This window comes from Chelonoidis abingdonii, chromosome 6, assembly GCF_003597395.2.
Source record: "Chelonoidis abingdonii isolate Lonesome George chromosome 6, CheloAbing_2.0, whole genome shotgun sequence".
Taxonomy (NCBI): domain Eukaryota; kingdom Metazoa; phylum Chordata; order Testudines; family Testudinidae; genus Chelonoidis; species Chelonoidis abingdonii.
This window is the reverse complement of record NC_133774.1, coordinates 15,539,854-15,563,462: the sequence shown is the minus strand read 5'-3', so window position 1 is coordinate 15,563,462 and position 23,609 is coordinate 15,539,854. Positions and strand designations below refer to the sequence as shown.

General features: G+C 45.2%; 1 protein-coding gene across 15 annotated transcripts in view; it reads right to left on the bottom strand.

Annotated features, from left to right (window-relative positions):
* Positions 1–23,609, bottom strand: part of CTIF (cap binding complex dependent translation initiation factor) — a 345,954-nt gene that overhangs the window by 34,405 nt on the left and 287,940 nt on the right. For 14 of the 15 annotated variants that reach the window (XR_012656063.1, XR_012656062.1, XM_075066845.1 and 11 more), the window contains one exon: positions 5,439–5,594. The exons of the other annotated variant lie outside the window; for it this stretch is intronic. Coding sequence is in view for 12 of the 14 variants with exons in the window: in XM_075066845.1 (XP_074922946.1) it covers positions 5,439–5,594 (156 nt within the window). In the remaining 2 variants the exon portion in view is untranslated. The remainder of the gene's footprint in view (positions 1–5,438; positions 5,595–23,609) is intronic. 15 annotated transcript variants of the gene reach the window in all.

Below are 23,609 nucleotides of genomic sequence, written 5' to 3'. Positions count from 1 at the left end.
ACTCCAGGGGTTCCAGTATCCAGCTTGGGTTTGGTGATCCATTTAGAGTTGTCACCTATCACAAACGCTGACTGGCTGAACCCATTCTCATGAGTCCATCCTGCGAGAGAAGATTAGCTAAGGGTATTAAAAAAATCCCAAAGCTGGTTATGCCTAGATACCATGAAACAGAGCGCCTGCACCATCAGGTCACAACCTCCCTCAAAGGATCAGCCCGAGATCCACCATTTTAGGGTCTGAAAATAGCAGAGTTGTCACTGTCACTGCCAATCCTGATAACTAATGAATGAAAACACTTTGCTCAGGAACGAAGATGGGAAAAGACAATCGCAGCATAACTTGGCTCTTTATTTACATTTATTTAGAGATTTTAAAGTATCCTTGCTGATAGTGAATCACCAGTATTCTGCATTAATTTTCTGTTACCCAAATGAATTTTAATTCACAAAGTCCCCACATACTCATTGGGACGACAGATTGGCAATTTCTTGCAATATCTTTGGGAGACCTCACAGTATTACATTTATGTATTATTTGGCCACAGATTGTAATTCCATGGGGGAGGGTGACCACAGCTCCTTCAGGAATTAAGAAGAGTGGGGGGATGATTGGGCAAAATTCTCCCAGAATGTAACCTCTTCAGTGAGGTACAACGACCAGCAGAGGCTTGGATTTCTGGGTTCAAACTGGATTCTCCAGAGACCAACAGACAAAGAGAGGACTTTTGGCTTAACAGCCTGAGCTTAAACTGTCTCAGGCCCTGCTTTCTGATCCAGCAAGCAGACAGAACATACTGTCCAAGGGGGCACCCAATCCTTCCTGGGAAGGGTTGGAAGGACTTTGGTCTATTGAGGCCCCATAAGACTGATGGGTGACCGCCTGTAAGCATGTGTAGAGGAACTTTTATTGTTTTAATAGGTTTTTTTCTGTAATGCTTTCACCTTAAGAATAAATGTGCTTGCTTAGAAAGGGCTGTGCAATAACGTGTGACTGCGGGAAACCACAGCTGTTCACAGCCTTCGAAGAGAAAGCAAAGTGCAGACACTGGCCTGTTTAGGCAGACTGGCTTGCTGGGGATGTCACAGTGCCAGGAGAGAACTGTACAGCCTGGAAACCCCCCGTTCAGGAGGGAGAGACACTGGATCTCCGCCCTAAGAGAGGTGACAGTTGAGGAGCTGGAAGCCTGAGAGTGGGACTGAGAGTCCTCGAGGGACCATGGAGGTGGAATACAGGGGCAGTTGACCTGAACTGTCACACTGACAACACATTAGAACATATTATTAAACAATCCATTTGTAACCATCTAGAGGATAACAGGGTTATAATCAATAGCCAGCATGGATTTGTCAAGAACAAATTAAGCCTAACCAATCTGATTTCCCTCTTTGACAGGGTTACCAGCCTAGTGGATAGGGGAGAAGCAGCAGATGTGATTTATCTTGATTTGTAGTGTGGCTTTTCACATCATTCCACATGACATTCTCATAAGTAAACTGGGAGGAAGTACCTAATAGGGTCCCACAGGGATCTGTCCTGGGTCCAGTACTAGTCAATATTATTTATTAGTGACTTGGATAATGCCGTGGAGAGTATGCTCATAAAATTTGCGGATGACACCAAGCTGGGAGGGGTTGTAAGCACTTTGGAGGGCACGATTAGAATTCAAAACGACCTCAACAAATTGGAGAATTGGTCTTAAATCAGTAAGTCGAAATTCAATAAAGACAAATGCAAAGTGCTACATTTAGGAAGGAAAAATCAAATGGATAAGTACAAAATAGGGAATAAATGGCTAGGCCAGAGGCGGGCAAACTACGGCCCATGGGCCACATCCGGCCTGCAGGACCCTCGTGCCCGGCCCCTGAGGTCCTGGCCTGGAGGCTAGCCCACAGTCCCTCCCCTGCTGTCCTCCCTCCCCCACAACCTCAGCTCACTACACCACCGTCTCTATGCTGTGCGGTGGTGCGGCTGGCTCTAGTCGGGCGGCGCCACTGCCTGTCCTGGTGCTCAGGGTGGCGCGGCTGTAGTGCCGCCAGCCACCAGTGCATCAGGCAGTGCGGTAAGGGGGCAGGCTGCAGGGGAGGTTGGATAGAGGGCAGAGGAGTTTGAGGTGGTGGTCAGGGGGGTTGTGCGGATAGGGGTCAGGGCAGTCAGAGGACAGGGAACAGGGAGTTGAATGGGGGCAGGGGTCCCCAGGGGGCAGTCAGGAAGAAGAGGGGGGATTGGATGGGCTGACGGAGGGCAGTCAGGGGCAGGGGTTCCAGGGGCAGTCAGGGAGAAGGGTGGTTGGATGGGGCAGGGACCCTAGGGGGTAGTCAGGAATGAGAGGAGGGGTTGGATGGGGCAGTGGGGGCAGGTGGTCTGGGGGCAGTCAGGGGACAGAGAGGGGTGGATGGGGCAGGGATCCCGGGGGGGCAATCAGGGGACAGAGAATGGGGGGGTTGGATGGGGCAGGAGTCCCAGGAGGGCTGTCAGGGGGTGAGAGGCAAGGGGGGGTCAGATAGAGGCTGGGGGCTGGGCCATGCCTGGCACAGCCTTCCCTAACCAGCCCTCCATACAATTTTGGAAACCCAATGTGGCCGTCAGGCCAAAAAGTTTGCCTGCCACTGGGCTAGGCAGTAGAACAGCTGAAAAGTATCTGGGGGTTACAGTGGATCACAAATTGAATGAGTCAACAATGTGATGCAGTTGCAAAAAAGGCTAATATCATACTGGGGTATATTAACAGGCATATATATGTAAGACATGGAAGGTAACTGTCCTGTTCTACTCGGCACTGGAGCCTCAGCTGGAGTACAGTGTCCAGTTTCGGGTGCCATCCTTTAGGAAAGATATGGACAAATTGGAGAGAGTCCAGAGGAAAGCCATAAAAATGATAAACGGTTTAGAAACCCTAACCTATGAGGAAAGGTTAAATATACTGGGCAAGTTTAATCTTCAGAGAAGAAAACTGAGAGGGGGCTTGGTAACAGCCTTCAAATATGTTAAGGATGGTATAAAAGCGACTGTAAATCAATTGTTCTCCATATCCATTGAAGCTAGGATAAGAAGTAATGGGCTTAATCTGCAGTATGGGAGATTTAGGTTAGATATTATGAAAAAACTCTTCAATATAAGGATAGCTAAGTAATGGAGTAGGTTATCAAGGGAGCTTGTGGAACTCCCATCCACTGGAGGTTTTTAAGAACAGGTCAGACAAACACCTATCAGGGATGCTCTAGTTTGACTTGGTCCTGCCTTGGCTCAAGGGGCTGGCCTAGATGGCCTCTCAAGATCTTTTCCAGCTCTATATTACTATGATTAACATCACATGGGGGAACGTTGTCTTGTGTGTGTCATAATATTGTCTAGTGTGCGTCACCTGCGACACACTGGGGAGTGTGTGCTAAACATCCCCCTCTGTGCTGATGCAGAGAGGAATTGGTACAGGCCCCAGCTGGGCAGCATTACCCATCATGCTTTTAGCTCTGAAGGTCCCTGGTTCAATTCCCAGTACCTATCATGATAATGACACACTGGGAATTGAACCAGGGACTTTCGGAGCTAAAAGCATGACTAGTACTGCATCTCAGCTTGAGCCTGTAGCAATTCATATCCTTTCTGCATCAGCATAGAGGGGGATGTTTAGCACACACTCCCCAATGTGTCACACTTGTGACACACACTAGACAATATTGTGACACACACTAGACAGTAATCTCGGTTGGGGTTGCTAGGCAGATAGGGCTTCTGGGTTCTCTTAGCTTATAATAATGACTCATTTAATTTCTCTGTGCCTCAGTTTACTCATCTTTCCACGCACATCGGTGTTGTTATGAGCTTAATGTTTACAACATACCCTGGCACACACACACGAAAGTTGCTAGGTAAGTACAAAATAATTACTCTTAGCACTTCCCTTTTTTTGCTGTTGTGTTTGTTTCAAGAGCAGAATTTATCTTAGGCCATAGATTGCTTTTTCTAAGAATAACTTCTACAAGCAGCAGAAGATATAAAAGCTTTTAAATTGGCTGGAGAAAAGTTCTCTTCAACACTTAGATAATATTTTAACACTTTAGCTTATTTTTGTATTTGCAAATCTGAGGCGCCTGCCAAAGTCATTAAAGGTCGATGTCTCACCATGCTTTTTATCTATCCCCCCATCTCATTTAAATGATGGAAGGCAGTGTTGTCTAGTGGATAGTGCATTGGCCTAGGAGATCTGATCTTATCACTGCCACAAACCTGCCGTGTGACCTCGAGTAAGTCTCTTCATTTATTTGTGCCTGTTTTCCCTCCCATCTTTTGTCTGCCTTGACTATTTAGATCAGGGGTGGGCAAACTTTTTGGCCCACGGGCCACATCTGGGAATAGAAATTGTATGGCTGGCCATGAATGCTCACAAAATTGGGGTTGGAGTGCGGGAAGCAGTGCGGGTTCTGGTTGGGGGTGTGGGTTCTGGGGTGGGACTGAGGAGTTTGGGATGTAGGAGGGTGCTCTGAGCTGGAACCGAGGAGTTTGGAGGGCGGGAGGGGGATCTGGGCTGGGACAGGGGGTTGGGGTGTGAGGAGAGGATCAGGGGTGCAGACTCCCAGCGGTGCTTACCTCAAGCAGCTCCCGGAAGAAGCAGCATGTCCCTTCTCTGGCTCCTAAGTGGAGGCATGGCCAGGTGGCTCTGCACGCTGCCCTGTCCGCAGGCACCGCCCCTGCAGCTCCCATTGCAGCGCTAGAGGGGGCCACTGGAGTGCGTAGGAGCCAGAGCAGGCCATGCCACAGCTTCCGGGAACCACATGGAGCATCCCCTGACCCTGCTCCCCAGCAGGAGTGCCAGAGTGGGGCCATGCTGTGGCTTCCAGGAGCCGTGTGGTGCGGCCCCCGATCCTGCTCCCTGGCTGGAGCCGGGCAAGCCCCAGACCCCACTCTCCAGCAGGAGATCGTGGGCCGGCTTAAAAAGTAGTTTGCCCACCCCTGATTTAGACTGTAGATTCCTCAGGGCAGGCATTGTCTCTTCTGGTAAACTACATGAGTTTATACAGCCCCTATCATGATACAGACCTGCTCTCAGTTGGGATCACTAGGTGTTATTTTAATATAAACAACAACACCACCTCACTCTTTTGCTTTCCTCAGGCTGCCCTCCGTGAGATGATTCTGCGTGTCCTAGTCCCCTGTGGTTGGAGTTGGCGGTTATTTACCCTTCAGAACTCTAACATTTTTTGTACTTCTGGATTTTGCACAGTTGGTGTCCTTAAGGATGGGGTCTTGGGACTCTGCGCTTTAATTCAAAGGGCTGTGCAGGACGGAAGGATCCAAAAGCCCATGCCAGAACGGAATAATTCAAAGGGACAGATGAGGGGCAAATGTTAATAATTGAAAAGAAAGAATGAATAACCAAGGACACCATCAGAACTGTAACTCAACAACTTAGCTCATACACAGCTGAGAAAATGAGGCATTACCTCCCTGAGGCAGGTATAAATGGGACAGACAAGGACTCGGAAGGGCTCCCCCGTGTTGCTTCTCATGGTGCCAAAGACTTCGCAGAGGAAGGTGATGAACCCCAGCCAGCGCTCCACGTCGCGCTGCTGCAGCTCCTCCCGCATTGTGAAATCTTTCTGCAAGGGGGACAGACAACAGGCGGCATCAGCAAAACCACAACTCACTGGGAGAGGCAACGGCTGTCTAGAGAGGGAATTAAGAAAAGAGGAAATTGAAACTAGAGGGGGAGAGACAGTCTGACTGTCACTTTAGTAATGAGCATGCAGATTACTCAATGTAAGTGCAGTGGCTGAAATTTCAACACCGTATAAAGCAGGTATTGTAGAAATATCATCAGCAGCTGCACAGTGCAATAGAAACAACTTCCCTTGGCCTTTCTGCCTGTTGTAACATATGTGAGTATTCAATTCAATATGCAAAAAAGGGGGCTGGTTTAATGGGTGTGGCAAACACAAAAGGCACATGAGCTGTGCAGGCAGCACACACACTTCCTGGTTTTTCTGCTGAAAGGAACTCATGACACCACAGGTAAGTTCAGTCTGTCTCTCAAAATTAGCACCCAAAGGGACCACGTTGTCCCATGCTAGGACCACGGCTTCCCTGGGCTGCTGGTGATTCTTGGCTGCTGCAACTGCTTCTTGGCACCCTCTAAAGTACAGCAAGGGACTGGCCCACTGCCCACCTGGATGAGGACCAGGAGGGTACAATGTTGGCATTAAAAAGTCACCCCCTCCTGTGCCATACTCTTGCCACAATGAAGGACTGAGAATTATGCAACTCCAGAAGCAAGGTCAAGATCAGATGCACAGCGAGTCATGTCTCTCTCCACTGGGCCTCTACTCTAATCCATAGACAAAAATGGTAGCTGCCAAAGGAAAGAAAGTAAGAACATAAACAGGTGAGGGACAGGGGAAGAAAAGAATTATAGAAAAAATACAATAAAACAGAATCTTCATCTTTTTAAACAAGAAATTTGGTACTTTACTTTTACAGGGACCAAATAAAAATTATGATGTTATAATCCAAGTGTATATAGTGCTCAGGACAAGGGGATGTTTCCTCAATCCCTTTTTGATGTTATAGCAGCTTGTTTCAAGAAATATCACAGCAGCCTGCTAATTTCCACTCTTAATTACCTTTCCTTATGGTTATAATTTAGTTGACATAATGCAGAGAAAAATTACAGAACAAGTTCATTCTTGAGTATAACATAAAAAAAATACAGGTGAAGTGTGTGTTCAGTGTGTGTTGCCCAATATTTGAAATCCAGCAACTAAAATGATAATTATTTAAGTATCTTTTCTACATCATCTTATTCCTATTGACTAAAACTAAAAAAGATACATTGTTTCACCCAATGTGCTAATTTGCACCTGCACAGTGTGGAGACAGCTGTGCAGAAGAGCCACCGGCGAGAAGAGTACTGGTTTATAAACTGTGTGAAATACTGATGTTTAAATGCATGTAAGTGAAGCAGTTGCTGAAAAAACCCAAGTGAGAGATTTGTGATTTATTTTATTATGCAACAATATGTGTAAAAGACTCAAGAGATGTCAATCAGTGCCCTTCTAATGCTCAAAAGTGAGCCACCAAGAGACTGATGAGCCCTCTATAGCAAGGGTGGGCAAACTATGTTTTAATCTGGCCCCTGAGCTCCCAGCAGGGAGCAGGGTCCAGGGCTTGCCCCATTCTGGTGCTTTAGCCGGGGATGGGGTCAGAGGCTTGTGCCGCTCTGTGTGGGTTCTGGAAGCAGTGGCATATGTCTGCTCTGGCTCCTATGCATAGGGGCAACCAGGGGGTTCTGCAGGCTGCCCCAGCCCCAAGCACTGCCCCTGCAGCTCCCATTGTCTGGGAACAGCAGCCAGTGGGAGCTGCAAGGACAGCACTTGCAGATGAGGCAGTGCACAGAGCTGCCTGGCCATGTCTCTAACTGGAGGGGGGACATGCTGCTGCTTCTGGGAGCTGCTTGAGGTAAGTGCTGCCTGGAGCCTGCACCCCCCCCACGCCCCTACCCCCCTTCCACCCTCTGAACCCCTTGGTCCCATCCTGGAGCACCCTCCTGCACCCCAACTCCCTCATTTCCAGCCACACCCCAGACCCTACATCCCCAGCTGGAGCCCTTACCTCCTACCATACCCCAACCCCCAATTTTGTGAGCATTTGTGGCTCGCCCATCCCTGCTCTATAGCCTTGGTTCTTTCATCTCAGGCAGCAGAAGCTAATTCATTAAGATCCAGAGATTCCCAGGTTCAATCTCCACTACCAACAACTCATCCAGAGGTGGCAGTGTTACAGAATAATAATACCAATCTCCTAGAACTGGAAGGGACCTTGAAAGGTCATCAAGCCCAGCCCAGCCCCCTGCCTTCACTAGCAGGACCAAGTACTGATTTTGCCCCAGATCCCTAAGTGGCCCCCTCAAGGACTGAACACACAACCTTGAGTTTAGCAAGCCAATGCTCAAACCACTGAGCTATCCTTCCCCCCTTTTGTTGGTCCTAGGTCTCTTCCAGTTCTTCAGCACCTGGGAACACGCCTAGATCACAGTCCCCATAGGAAAGGATATTTTTGAAGGGTGCCATTCACTTGAGACTATTTAATGGCTTGTTTTGGGGCTTTCACTCAATGTTTAGTTTAAAAATTATATCGACAGAACAAAAATAACAATGTGTTTATTGAGCAATTAAAAATAAAAACACTCTAGCATTTGGCCACATGCTTGGACATCTTAACCTCTTCCCTTTGGGACTGGATCACTCCACCAGCCTTTCTTTCTCCACTGTGCTCACATTCTGTCCAGAAGCGTAAAGTAAGTTAAAGCACGGTTCAGATTGCATCTCTGAGCACCTGTAATGCTTTCAGCTTTGTGCTGAGGTAGAGGGGTTTCTTTGATTTTCTTAGCTTTCAATGCTTCTGCCTGCAAGCAGGGGAGGCCCATCCATATAGGTGAACTAGGCAGTTGCCTAGGGTGCCAAGCTAAATGGGGCACTAAATTCGAGAAAAAAAAATCAAATAAAAAAATGAAAAAGATGAAAAAAAACCAAATAAAACAACAAAGATGTCATTATTTCAATTCCCATTGCACGTACGGAGGGAATATGAATTATTATTCATTTCTCCACATTTCTGAGAATTTATTAATATGTGAAATCTTGTATTTACTGCAAAATAAATTATATTTTAGCATTTTTTTTTCAGTTAGAGACGGAGGGTTAAGATGACCCACTCTACAATGCCAATAAAAGAAAATTGTAGAAGTTGCCCATTCTGCAAAATACTTTTCAATAACACTGGACTGTATACCAGATGTGAGTCGTGTTGAACAAATGACAATGATCATTCGTTTTGTGGATATGGAAAAGTCTGCAGATGAAGATAATTTTGAAGTGCTCATAAAGGAACATTTTTTGGGTTTTGTACCACTGAAGGAGAAGACTGGAGCATTTATGATTGAAACTATCCTACAAGAGCTTGAAACAATGTCATTATCTGTTGAAAACTTAGGTGGCCAAGGCTATGATAGTGGGAGTAATATGGAGGGTAAAGACAATGGTGTGCAAAGGAGAATGATGGAAATCAATCCTAGGACCTTTTTCGTTTTTTGCAGTGGACATTCTCTGAATCTGGTTGTCAATGATGCTGCTAGATGCTGTTTGGAGGCAAGCAGTTTCTTTGACCTGGTACAACGTGTTTTTCTCAGGCTCAACACACTGTTGGGAGATTCTGACTCGCCATGTGACTTCTCTAACTGTGAAACCACTTAGTCAGACACCATGGGAGCGTCGCATTGATGATTTGAAGCCTCTTCGCTGTGAACTTGGAAACATTTATGATGCCCTAACTGAAATTTCTGATGATACTACCTTTACTGGATCATCTGGCAATACGGCACGTTCAGATGCAGACGCTCTTGCAAATAGCCTTTCCAAGTTCAAACCTGTGATTTCACTCATTTTGTGGTATAATATCTTTTCGGAATTAATCGCAGCTTCAGAAAAAGAACTTGAACATACATTCTGCTATTCAAAAGCTGCAGCAAACTAAAAATATTCTGAAGGAATTCAGAAGTGATGAAGGGTTCAAAAGAACACTGGTAGATTCTCTCAAGCTTGCTGAAGAAATAGACTTTCCAACAGAATTTGAACCAGTGCCAGTTCACATTTGGCAAAAGAAACAGCAGTTTTCATATCAAGGACGAGACACACCCATTCAGAACCCAAAACAAACGTTCAAAGTGAATTTCTGCTTTGCAGTCCTTGATATTGCTATTCACTCGGTTGACAAAAGATTTCAACAGATGCAGCAGCAAGAGTCAGTATTTGGCTTTCTATATGATATCCACAGCTTGCAAAAGAAAACAGCAAAACAGATAAGAGAATTTTGTATAAAACTGGAGTCGGCATTGACTCATGACCATTCAAAAGGCATTGATGCTACAGATTTGTGTAGTGAGCTTCAGGCTTTTTCAAGATGACTCAAGAAACATTTCACTCCTGAAGAAGTACTGAAGTTTGTTTGTGAAAGTAAATTCACAGACAAGTTCCCCAAACATCTGTATAGCTCAATGCATTCTTTTACCTTTGCCAGTTTCTGTAGCTAGTGGGGAACGTAGCTTCTCAAAGTTAAAATTGATAAAAACATATCTGTGCTCAACAATGGTGCAAGAGAGACTTGTTGGACTTGCCACAATGTCAATAGAGCATGAAATATCTGCAAAACTGGATCTAAAAGGACTAGTGACTGAATTTTCAAAACTTAAAGCAAGAAAAGTCATGTTTTAAGAGCACAGAGTGTTTTTTATTCGGAGTGTTTTGTAAACACAGGTTAAAGTTCATGGAAGAGTTTTCTTATTTCTTTCTATATTGGATGTGGTGATAATGGCAGTTAAAGAAGGATGGCGTAATGGATGATTCTGGATTTGTAATCATGAACATTATAATTAACCTTTTAATGCATTTTTATTTGAAATTGGACAGAAATATCATCTAGCTGTCATGTAGGAATCTATTCTGAAAATTTCATGTCTCTATTTTATCTGATCTCAGAAACGTTGGTTGGACAGACAGACGGACAAACCGAATAATTAAGCCTCTGTTTTAAAAAAAAAAATGCTTAAAAAACATTGAAAGGATAAAAGGGGCAAAATGTTTCCCAGTTTACCAAAAACCTCAGCCTAGATTTGTCGTTAGGGTTTGGGCGTGTGGGCGCCAATTGCATGGCTCGCCTAGGGCGCCAGTTGCCGGCAGCTAGTCTAGGGTCGCCCCTGCCTGCAAAACAGCTCCAGTTCCATGGAGACAGGCACCTTCTCAGCTCCTGAGGTTCCTTTGCCAGCATCTGACATCCTTCTATCCCTTTAAAGGCACATCCCTGTGGTATGAGGATGAGCCGCACTGCAGTAGGAACATCTCTATTCTCCTCAGCCTGAGTTCCTCCTGGGGGCTCCCTGAGAAATGCCTTCTCCTCTCTCCTCCCCTTTTGGGAGCACAGGCTCTACTTTCATGTGGGGTTTACACTTCCTAGCTGCACTATGCCTTTGGTGTAGCAGAGGAAGGCTCCTCGGACTCTCACCATCTCCTTACACAGCCAAGTAGTGCTAGTCACAATCCAACCTTTGGCATTTTGCTGCAGGATCTCACACACCCTCCACCAATCTCAGTGTCTTCCCCTCCAGATCCTGAGGCTTCCATTTAAACCCCCATTTCCTGCCTGAGAATGTTTACTGAGGCACTGTTATTTCCTGCATGGAACCACATCAATCCAGTTTGAAAGCCATTTAGTGTCTAAAGATTCCCAAGGCATTCTGGGAAATTCTTAAGCCGCTTGGGATAACCACATGAACTCATGTTCCAATACGTCTGTTAGTCTATAAGGTGCCACAGGACTCTTTGCTGCTTTCACATGAACTCTGGCATGGTGTTTTAGATCGCAAAGCCAAAAACGGCTCCATGCAAGCGCGGGAGAAACAGAGACATGTATATATTCAACTCCCCTGTGGATTCACCTTGAGAAATGCAATGGGTTCATGCACAAACTTGGTTTTGTATTTTTAAACTTCCTTAAGTAGGCAGCCCCTCTATCATTCCTAAAAACCTATCATAAAAAACCCAGGCTGGGATACCTTACAGTTTAAATAAGAAATTCTGGGAGATTTATGTTTTGACCGTGTCCGGAGCGGTGGGTTTGTTGCCAGCTCAAACACTTCAAGCTGAAAATACACCTTTCCTTATTTACTGTAAGTAATTCATAGCACGTTATTGGGAAACTGCAGGGAGAGTTAGGATGCAGTTTGGAACTATGCAGAGCACACATAAAGGACATTGCACCACACGCTCTTCCTTCAAATTCCTGCTTAACACACATTCCCTTTTAGCAAAGTCTTCCCGAGAAATGCCTCCAAAGAAATTCATTTTAAAAATACAAACATCTGCCCTGATTTGAGATTCACCCTGAGTACCACTGGATGGATCTGAACTGTAATATCTATGTTTTTAGACTGGAAGTTCTGTGAAGCAGAAACATCTTTTCTTCTTTATCAGCGACACAAAAATCATGGGGCCAGCACTAAAATATTTTGGTCATAAACTTCCTCTGATTCATAGCAGAGTGTCATTGGGACAACTAAGCAAAGATGGGGAGGGTTTAAGCACTGGACTGAGACTAAGGAGACCTGAATTCCATTCTCAGCTCTGTCACTGCCTGCTGGGTGACCTTGGGCAACTCACCTCACCTCTGTGTGCCTCAGTTTCTCCATCTGTAGGATGGGGATAATAATACTGCTCTCCTTTGTAAAGCACTTTGAAATCTATGGATAAGAGCTAAGGCTAATGATGAAGACCAAGGGTAGATAAAGGCCCTTCTGAAGTAAATAATCAATCATCATCTGGCAACACAAGCAGAAGCTGCAGTTGCTCGTGTTAAACAAAGAACCATCTACAAAATGACGTGGCTTATCTGTGGTAAATGGCAGACACAACAAACACTCTCATCAGGAACAAACAAGGCCACCTACTAACAACTGCAAAAGACTGAACAGAGCGTTTCAAAGAATTGCTGAACAGGAAGCCACCTAAAGAGGAAGCAAACGTCCAGGAGGTAGAAGGAGATCTTGATATCAACACAGACACCCCAACTAAGGAAGAGATCATTCAAGCCATCAAATCCTTAAAAAATGGAAAAGCTCTTGGTGACGATAACTTGAATGCAGAATTGTTCAAGGTAAATCCTAAATTAGAAGCATCTATCGTGGCCCCTCTGTTTACATCAGTCTGAGAAAGGGAAAAACTGTCAGATGAGTGAACCAATGGGGTTATAATGAAGATACCAAAGAAAGGAACTCTCAGTGATTGCAATAATTGGCGTGGTATCACACTTTTATCTGTGCGAAGCAAAGTATCGTGTAAGATCACAGTTCAGTGTATATCAGAGGCAGTTGATAGCATTCTCAGAAAAGAGCAAGCTGGTTTTTGGAAAGGGCATGAATGCACAGACCAGATCTTCATTCTATGAAACATAACAGAACAGTGCTTAGAATGGCAACGGCAACTCTACATAAACGTCATAAACTTTGAGAAGGCTTTTGATAGAATTCACAGGACCAGCCTATGGCGCATTCTGCGGGCACATGGAATTCCTTTCCATATAATCAATGTCATCAAAAGCTTCTATTTCAATTTTACATGCAGTGTTGATCACTGTGAGCTCAGTTTTGAAGTCAAAACAGGAATACGTCAGGAGTGTATCATGTCTGCAATTCTCTTCAACACTGCCATCGACTGGGTAATGCGGCATACAACAGAAGAGATGCCAAGAAGCATTAAATGGACACTCCTCTCATCCCTTGAAGACCTGGACTTCACAGATGATGTCACTCTCCTATCACATACGCAACACCATATACAAGAAAAAACAACTTGACTCAACACATTAAGCCAGCAAATTGGACTGAAAATCAACCGCAACAAGACAGATCTCATGACCTTTAATGTTGCCTCACCATCACTAGTACGGATAGAGGATTATCTTCTCACCAATGTATAAACATTCACATACTTGGGCAGCTCCATCAGCCAGGATGATGGAACAAGCAGGACATTCGGAACAAAATCAGTAAAGCCAGGAAAACCTTCAGAAGCTTATATACAGTCTGGAATTCATCAAAATACAACACCAAAACCAAACTCAAGATTTATCAGAGCTGCGTACTTCCAACACTATTTGATAGTGCAGAATGCTGGGGAATGAGGAAGTCTGACATGTCCAAACTGTCTTCATTCTATACAACCTGCCTCAGAAAAATCCTCTGTATTGTCCAGAACGATCTAAAACCAAGATCTATTGACACAGTGCAGCCAAGAGGATCTGAGCACTGTCATTGCCAGGAGGCGTTAGAGATGGATCAGTCATGTGCTTCGGATGGAAACTGATGCCATCACCAGAGTAGCAATAAGATGGACACCTGAAGGCAAGTGAAAATGAGGCCGCCTGAAAACAACATGGCAAAGAGCTGTGGAAGCCGAGCTGAAAAACCTGGAGAACAGCTGGGAAACTATTGAAAGACTAGCCAGAAGCAGACAGGAGTGGAAGAGCTTTGTCACTGCCCTGAACGCCAGAGGCGTAATAGGAATGTGATGATGATGATGAAGTAGTAAATAAACTTTTATTAGATGTTACTACTGCCTTCTACAATGGGGGCAAATGATTCAGGGGACTTAAGTCAATAGCTATTTCTATCCCTTGTTTATCTGGGATTTGCATGTGCACAATTGCAGTGTTTTGTTTCTGCAACTGCAAGTTTAAGTCTGTAGAAAACCTGGCCTGAAAGGTGTAATCATTATGATTCGGATTCAGCATCATTTAGATGAGGTTCCTGCTAGAACTCACACCTCTCTTAGACCTATTTCATATTTCAGGGACACCATTCAGTTCTGCCTATTTTACAGCTTTAAACCAAACAGTAACCAGGTCCCCTGACTCTGTTACAATTGTAGCCTACTTACAGCCATTCAAACAAAAAATTAATTCGGGCTCCAATTTCACCTACTCACTAATGAACTCTTCCAATACAACCTGCACATTCCTTGGCCTGATTTGCACCCCTTGCTCTGGAGAAGATCGAAAGTGGCAGAGGCTGGCCTGGGGGACTCTGCATGGCACGCACCAGTACTATGCTTGATTGTACCCACAGTATTGTTATTATAAGTGCTGACAGTGCACTTGGCATTGCTAGGATAGAAATAAAGCTCCCCTGTCCCAAGGAGAAAATGAACAAAGCCCACACAACCAGCAGAGGCTATAGTGCCGAAAAGCAGCTGCAAGCTTTCCTATAAACATGGTCTGGCAACACTGCACACCAAGCCACTCAACATCAGGACCTGGCTATCGGTTTCACAAAGCATCCAGCGCTTCCATGAGAGCAAATCCAAGCGACACAAAAGGCCTCACTGGATCACTGCCATTCTGTTTGTTTCCCACCCATCAGATCACTCATCTGCGTCTCCCGCTGTCCTCCACCTAGGAGGGCAAGAGAGCCCTTTTGGACCACAATCGGCCAACAGTCCCATTCACCTACAGCACAGCCAGCCTCCAAGCCACAAGCCACACTGCAAACAGCTGTCGCTGAAACGCTCGAATGAGAACTAATGTGTTAAGTCAGTGTGGCTACCTTTTCCAGCTGTTCTGTTATTCTAACTGAAGCATCCCTGCTGACAGAGGTAAAGCAGCCTTTACTGAACCCTTCTTAAAGACCTCACTGTGCTTTTTACACCAACTTCTTCTACCCTTGGTTTTTAGCAGATAGGCCCCCTTGGGGCTGTGACGGTATCTTGCTGTGTGCTCTGTGCAGGGCCAGGTAGGCTGTTGGCATGCAAATAAATGCTACTTTTTTAGTGCTTAAATAGCATGTCTCCTCCTCTGAGCACTTTAGGAACATTAAGGGATTCATCATGTGATGACCTCCCAGGTACCGGGAAGAATTAAGGGCTCTTTCTTCAGCATTTCCATAGTTTGAAGCAAGAATACAAGCAGTGCTTGATGGAGAAGGATAACTAGCAAGAGAGCAACATTTTTGTTTTATTTATGGGGAGCCCACTTCTGCTTGTCCTGGTGTAAATCTGGAGTAACTCCCCTGGAGATGGTATGGATTTACACTGGTGTAACTGAGCAGAACTACCTGTGTAAGTAAGGCTTTGTACGCTCGTAGGAAAGGGAGGAACATTCCCACAGGCTCTCCTGTCTCTCATCTGTAAGGTTAAGTATAAGAGACCTCAGTCTTTATCACTGCGTTGTCCTGTAACTTTCAGTACAAGCCATTCTCCTTCACTCTACCCCTAAGCAATATATATTAACAATACATAAAGAGCAGTATATACACATACATATTAGAAAGGTGACTGAAAAGAGAAAAAAGAACCAATTTCTACACTCTAGCCTAGACAGACGTGCATTTTCACACAATGCATTTTTGAAATATCCATGCAACTTTAAAATCTATATTCCTAACTTGACAAGGATTTTTTTTGGCAATTAAAAAAAAAAAACCTGTCCTAATTCTGTCAAATCCTATTTCTTCTCTCAGGTACTACAAGCAGCATCCATTTTAGAGATCAGATTTTGTTAAAGTCAGGTTTTGATTGTTAAAACTAAATAATTGCTGGTTTGAATTAAATTAAGGTTTAGGGTGGACTTGGTTGCTGACCTATAAACTGCATCCCTTTGACCCGATCAGGATCATGGGATCTCTTTTCAGATCTGCATGCAAATGAAAATGAAGATATCCTACTACTGAATCTTCATTCTGGTTCAGAGAAACCAGGTCTCAGGCACTTCCAAGCATTTAGCATGCCACCAGAATGCTTTGGCCACCTGAGGATTATAGGTATCAATGACATCCATCACTGGATGGAGAAACCAGCTCCAAATTCCAGAAGCACTAAATTAGTTTGATGTATTATTTGTATCAAATTAGTCACTCATCTCTATTTATCATGTTTCGCATTTATGTGACATTTTGTGTCCAAACAACTTTATTTAATGTAGCATCTTCCATATGCACAGTGCTCCACAATGCTTTCTACTGCTAAATAATAAATAGTATCTGAGATGGAAATCCAAGAGGTACAGCTGGGGGAGAGAGCTCAGTGTGCAGACTGGAGATGAGCTGGTGAGGTCAATGAGGTGCTGAGAAATATGAAGATTGTTTCAGGCTGCATTAGTGAAGGCTCTCACATCACCAATTTGGAGAAAGCTGGGATAAATCCTCAGTAGATTTTAGAATACATTTTAAGTAGGGGTCAAGTTTTTCAAGCACGAGTGACTGAAGTTAGACACCAAAGGGTTGACCTGGCCTTTCAAGAGTGTTGAACGCTTGCAGTACCCACTGGCTTTTCTGGCTCATCCCCAGACCATCCCCATCTTCACCTTCTGCTCCCATTCTATATAAAGAACTGGGGAGAATAATTGCATAGCATACAGGGCTGCTCAACATATCAAACCCCTTACGCAGTCTCTATGCTGAGCTTAAGTGGTACGGAGAGTCTAGTGCCAATGTGAATCTGGCCTTTAGACAGCAGCATTCACTAGCAGCGTGGCACTTATGAGGATGAACAAAACATCACACTGCAGACGTTGGGAGAAAAGGACATTATTCCATTTGGATTTTAAAAAAACAACTCAACTGGCCACAAAACTCCCAGACACCAAAATGATTGCATTACAGGAGCACATAGGGCTCCCTCTGAGATGGAGCTCCATTGCGCTAGGCACTGTATGAATGCACAGTCTAAATAGACAAGACAGACAAAGGGTGGGAAGCAGAGCAGAGACAGTTGCCCAGTGGCATACAGCAGGTCAGTGGCAGAGTTGAGAATAGAACTCGGCCCTTGCAACTCATACTCCAGTACCGTAACCACTAGCCTGTGGTGTTGGTCTTATTGACTATGCATTAGCTCTCTTGGAAGAATGGACGCTCAGAACTTCCAGTGTGAGTGTGCACCATGAAAACACCATTCTAATGTGGACCAAAGAGGCAAAGACTTCAGGAGGCTGGGATAGACACTGACTGTTATAATTAAACAAAATGTAAGAGACCCCCACCTCAACAAAATTTAATTTGCTATAGAAATGCTTTCTTAACCCAGAAAAAATAACCTCTGGGAGGCAGATGGGCTTGCTCCGCATGCTCAGGTTGTGATGTCAGTGCAACGAGCAAGTTATCTTTCATCAACTCGACTATATTTTTAAACACAAACTGTATTACTAATCTGAAGATGTCTTGGACTCCAGATAGTTCGAGTGCATTCACCAAATTGCTTTCCTCCAGCGCCCACAGATTAAAATACATCCTATTTATACCATGTAGCAGGTTTGATCTCACGTACACCTCCGACCTGGAGAAAAGATAGTTACGAAACCACGCAGCAAATGGGGAAAGTGTAAGGGGCATCTCAAGAGGTTCCAGGTTGGAAGGAAGAGCTCTGATAGGGCAATTTATACCTCCAAGCAAAGAATGTGCTTAATTACCCTTGGCTAGCAGTGGATGGCCTGCCGAGGGTGCTCAAAAGGGCCAAATATCACAAGGAGCCGCTCTCCCTCTCTTGGATCCAGCCCCAACCCCTGTCCTCGTACTTTCTGAGGACAAGGACTGGGAGGAGCTAACACAGCTGGCAGTGCTGGCCTCTCCATGGGCCCTGGGAAGGAAGATTCCTTGTCCCGGCCCCACTTCTACTTTGCACTGGTCAGCAGAGCTGAGGGTGGCAAGGAAGCCTACACTTCCCTCTGTTATGGGTTTTTATGTCTCCATCCAGGCCAGTAATTCACGACTAGAAACTCTGCAACATCTTTTAATCTGGTTCCCAAACAGGTTTGTTCAGTGCCCAGTAACTCCCTGCCGGGTTACTGGATCAGCCCCAATTTGGAGGGTAAACGTTTACAGTGGCATCAAAATTAGGGGTAATTTAAGCATCGGCACTTATAAAGGAAAAAAAATAAATCACACATTTGAGCTTGTTGGTCTCTAAACACATGGCTCTTCCTCTGGCAGCTATACTGTTTGCTTAATTATTGGCATGGAAGCAGGAAATATTGAGTCAGAAATGCTGTGTAAAAAAAACAAAACAGAGCTTCGATATCACGGTGATAGACACTATAGAAAAACTTGAGAGAGAGTGTGCTAAATACTTGACCTTATTGCCAATATGCTACAAAAGGCTGGAGCCTTAAATGGCTGCTTGGAAAGTGTCCACAATATATAAAACAACTCAGAGGGGAGAACTGGCTGACGCTAGCAAGGAGAGCACCCGCCCTTTGTCATTTTCACCTTCGCTACCGATTACTATTAAATACAGTTTCCAGTTATTACAATTCCCTCCCAGTGCTTTCCAGAAAAAACCCCTTCAGAAATGTACTGTGGTAAACCCCACTCTGTACCCCTCCACTACTTCCCACTACTGGATGCCCTAGGACTCAACCTATTATAAACAGTAGCACTTAGAGGCCTTAGCCAAAATCAGGGTCCCATCAGGCAATGTTGTAAGTAGTCCCTGCCCTGGAGAACTTACAGTCTAAATAGACAAAGAGAGGCGAAGGGTGTGCAAAAGGAAATATCATCATCTCCATTTTACAGAAACAGTGAGTGAGCTGCCCAAGCCCACATAGGGAGTCTGAAACAGAGGATGAAATTGAACCCAGATGTCCTGAGTCCAGCCCAGTGCCTTAGCCACCAGATCATTCTTCCTGTCTTTCTCAGGGCAGCATTTCCCTCAGTCAAGCACACTTAGGACACTCTAGCACTCCACTCCACTGCTTCACACGTATGCCGTGGTGCCCTGTGACTAAGACGATTGAGTGGTTCTAAGTGCCCCTGCTTGTGGGCATCTGCTAGCTCTGAGGAGCAGTGCAAATCACTGTCCCAGTGCTGGAGCAACAAAGTCCCTCAAAGGATACTCATAATCTCCAAGGGTAAATCAGAAAACCACGTCCACCCACCGGACAGCATCAAAGAAAAGCCAGGCTCTCAAGCTGAGAGGTGAGGGCCAAGCCATGATGGTGGCATACTTTAAAGCACAGCCTACTTCCAGTTCCATATTGAAAATGAGACCAAGAGGGAGTCCTCATCTCCCCGTCCCAAGTCATAAACAAACAGAGATAGGTAATGGCTACAGAGCGTTCACTTCTAGGCTGGCACTTCAAATCCAGGCTAAGTGGGAAGTGACTGAAAACAGTGACCCTCTGAGGACTGTTTGTTGGTCTCTGTTAAGTGGCTTTCATGGCCTCGGTCTGGGTCTCAGTGAACAGGTGCCAGTCGAATTAGTATCTTTTTCTGGCAGCCTCAGCAGAAAGACCAAGCCGTGACTGGATCATGGAGAACGAACTCTCCTGGGACTCGAAAAGCTGGTCACTCTGGCTAATGGTTGAAGTACCCAATGGCTTCCCTGTATTTATCCTCTGGATCAACCAACCACAAGTCAGTGGGACCAATAATCTGTTTTCTTCACACACCCCACAAATTTCATACAGAAAATACAGAGAAGGAAGAGAGAGGTGCCATTTATCTTGATGATCATTGATAGCTTACCCGGCCAGCTCCTTCTGCATTGATAGCTTACCCGACTGGCTCCTTCTGCATTGATAGCTTACCCGGCTGGCTCCTTCTCCATTGATAGCTTAGCAGGCCAGCTCCTTCTGCATTGATAGCTTACCCGGCCGGCTCCTTCTGCATTGATAGCTTAACCAACAGGCTCCTTCTGCATTGATAGCTTAACAGGCCGGCTCCTTCTACATTGATAGCTTAACCAACAGGCTCCTTCTGCATTGATAGCTTACCCGGCCGGCTCTTTCTACATTCACATATTGCAAAAATCCAGGCCTGTCGAGTCACACATTGTCATGTTGCTTAAAAGCAGAAGAGAACAACAAGGGGAGCCAGCTGCTCTTTTGTGAGTCCCCTGCCACCTTGGAGCCAATGGATTTGCAGGTGAGACTTTCAGGCTTTCGACCTTAAATATGGATTTACAAAAATAAATCTACACTTCTGCTCTGCATGAGAGTAACCAAGCGCTCATTGCTGTATTCAGCAAGGGACTGTAATCTGAGGGAGGAGGGGTGTGGGGGAGGGGAAAGTAAGAGGAGGGCACAACCACAAGTGTATCCATCTGAATTTCTTTCTTTAAAATTATGCAGCAACCAGAGGGGAGCCAAGACTGGATTTATTTGTAGAAGTTGCTTTAGCCCTTGCAACTGTGGATGGATTTTCTATCCTTAGTTTTGTGGGGGATAGGAGTGCAAGTGATGAGTCATATTAAAATGCCAGGCTCCAGAGCACTGTGCCATTCCTATCCCAGGGATTATTAACACTATAGGGGAAAAGGAAAAGCAGGGTTGGATGTGAGGGGTTCGGGAGAGAGAGAGGGGTTTGGACAGGGTCCCATATGAGCAAAGATTAAAGAGGCTAGGCCTCTTCAGCTTGGAAAAGAGGATACTAAGGGGGGATATGATAGAGGTATATAAAATCATGAATGATGTGGAGAAAGTGAATAAGGAAAAGTTATTTACTTATTCACATAATACAAGAACTAGAGGTCACCAAATGAAATTAATAGGTAGCAGGTTTAAAACAAATAAAAGGAAGTTCTTCTTCACACAGCGCACAGTCAACTTGTGGAACTCCTTACCTGAGGAGGTTGTGAAGGCTGGGACTATAACAATGTTTAAAAGGAAACTGGATAAATTCATGGTGGCTAAGTCCATAAATGGCTATTAGCCAGGAAGCGTAAACAATGGTGTCCCTAGCCTCTGTTCCTCAGAGGATGGAGATGGATGGCAGGAGAGAGATCACTTGATCATTGCCTGTTAGCTTCATTCCCTCTGGGACACCTAGCATTGGCCACTGTCGGTAGACAGATACTGGGCTAGATGGACCTTTGGTCTGACCCAGTACGGGCATGCTTATGTTATGTTCTTATGTTCTTAGAAAAGCCAGTGCAATTCTATGATTAGAGATTAGAGAGAGCTGAGGTGACTTGCCCAAGGTCGCACAGCAAATCTGCTGCAGAGCTGGGACTACAACCAAGATCTCCTGACAACCAGTGTGACTCTTTAGCCACAAAATCCTTACAAGTTTTTTTTGGACAAAACAGGAAATTCTGTGGCCTGGCCTTTAACAATACTCTAGTCAGCTATGACCAGAGGCAGATGTGACAGAGGCTCCCGGAGAACAGCCTGGTGATAAGTTCAGCCCCCTTGTCATCACCAGGTGCAAGGACTGAGGAGATTTCTTGGATTCCTCCCGGCGTGCTCTCCCTTGACCCTGCCTGTGAGCTCCATCTTTGCTATCTGCCTCTGGTTAGCCGGTGTTTAATAAATATGAACCCTCAAATACCGGCTGCTGGAAGGGAAAGGAGCTTTCTCTCTGTTCCACACACTCTAAAGCTCCCTGGAAGTACTGATGGGCCTGCTCTCTGCCCTCCCTAGAACATTTAACTGGTGAGAGAGAAGTTCTCCGCTCCTCTACTCTGGCTGAAATCTCTACTACTTGACCTCTTCACTACTCTTTGTTTTTCAGTCCTCTTCCCTTGTGACTAATTACACTGCCTGCCTCTGCCCATGCCGAGAGATTTCCTCAGTAGCATCAATGTCAGCAGCATAAAGCTAACATTCCTCTGACAGTTTTGCGGCTTCCCAGAGGGTACTGAAGCAGTGACCAGTCTTGTCAGTTTCATTTTGCTGCTCCATGGGGTTGGGAGAGCTATGAACATCAGTTGTCTGCAGGCCCAGAAAAGCAGCACTGGGTCAGTTTATAGCGAGGTCACACTTGGACTCACAATTCAAAGGATTTTTTTTTAAAGAAAGCTGTAAATTCTCCAGAAGCAGCTTGCTTAGGGCTTGTCTACATTTGAAACACTACATTGGCACAGCTGCAGTGCTCCAGTTGCACTGCTGCAGCGCTTCAGTGTAGACACTATCTGCATTGACAGGAGGGGTTCTCCCATCCGCATAAGTAATTCACCAAGAGGCATTAGCTTGGTTGATGGGTGAACCCACACCGGGGTTAGGTCAGCTTAACTACATTGCTCAGTGGGGTGGATTTTTCACACCCCTGAGTGACGTGGCTATGCCAACTTAACTTCCCAATACAGACCAGCCATTAAGATCCTACAGTCATCAGAGGAATCTTCCCACTGGGACATTGATTTCTCAAGTCCTGCCTGTACAAGAAAGACACTCTGCCCAGTTATGAGGAGGATGAGGGTGGGTCGGAGGCTAAAATCAGAAGATTGGGATTATAGTTCCTGGCTCTGTCAAAGACTTGCTGTGAGATCCTGAGCAAGTCACTTAGGACCAAATTTTCAAAACCACCCATTAATTTTAGGTTCTTCAACTGTCTGGGTGCCTACCTTGAGACACTGAGGGCCTGATTTTCAGAGATACAGTGACTGAAGCCAATGGCAGCTGTGGGGACTCATCACATCTGAAAAATCAGGTATTTAGGTGTCTCTATTTGGGCACCCTAAAACTGAGGCCCCAAATTTAGTGGACACTTTTGGACGTAACTTCTCTGTGCCTCTGTTTGTAAAATGGGGATCATGACAATTATCCACCTCATATGGCATGATTCAGTAACGTTCCTGAGTTCTCTGAGAAGAGTTCATAGACAGCTGGTTAATTACTAATTTCACAATACCTGAGTGGGAATATCAAAATGGATTTTCAGATACAAAAGCGTTGGCATTAACCTACCAGTGTGAGAGATTCTGGAGCACTCTCTTAGCAGAGGCTCTCAGAGGAGTAAGGTTATGTCTACACTGGAAACTTCAAAGCGCTGCCGCAAGCGCTGGGAGAGAGCGCTCCTGGTAATTCACCTCCACAAGGGGATTAGCTCCGAGTGCCGGAGCCTGTCTACACTAGCGCTTTAAAGCACTCAGACTTCCTGCACTCAGGGGGGTGATTTTTCACCCCCCTGAGCCAGCAAGTTAAAGCACTATAAAATGTAAGTGTAGACAAGCGCTAAGAGAACGGGGTAGACACAATCTGGATGAGGAGACCAGCAAATACCATGTATAGTACTAAGCTGTTACTCTAATGCAAAACCTTCTCCAATGACCCTTTGAATCTGTGGGGACGGTCTGCAAAGGGACTCG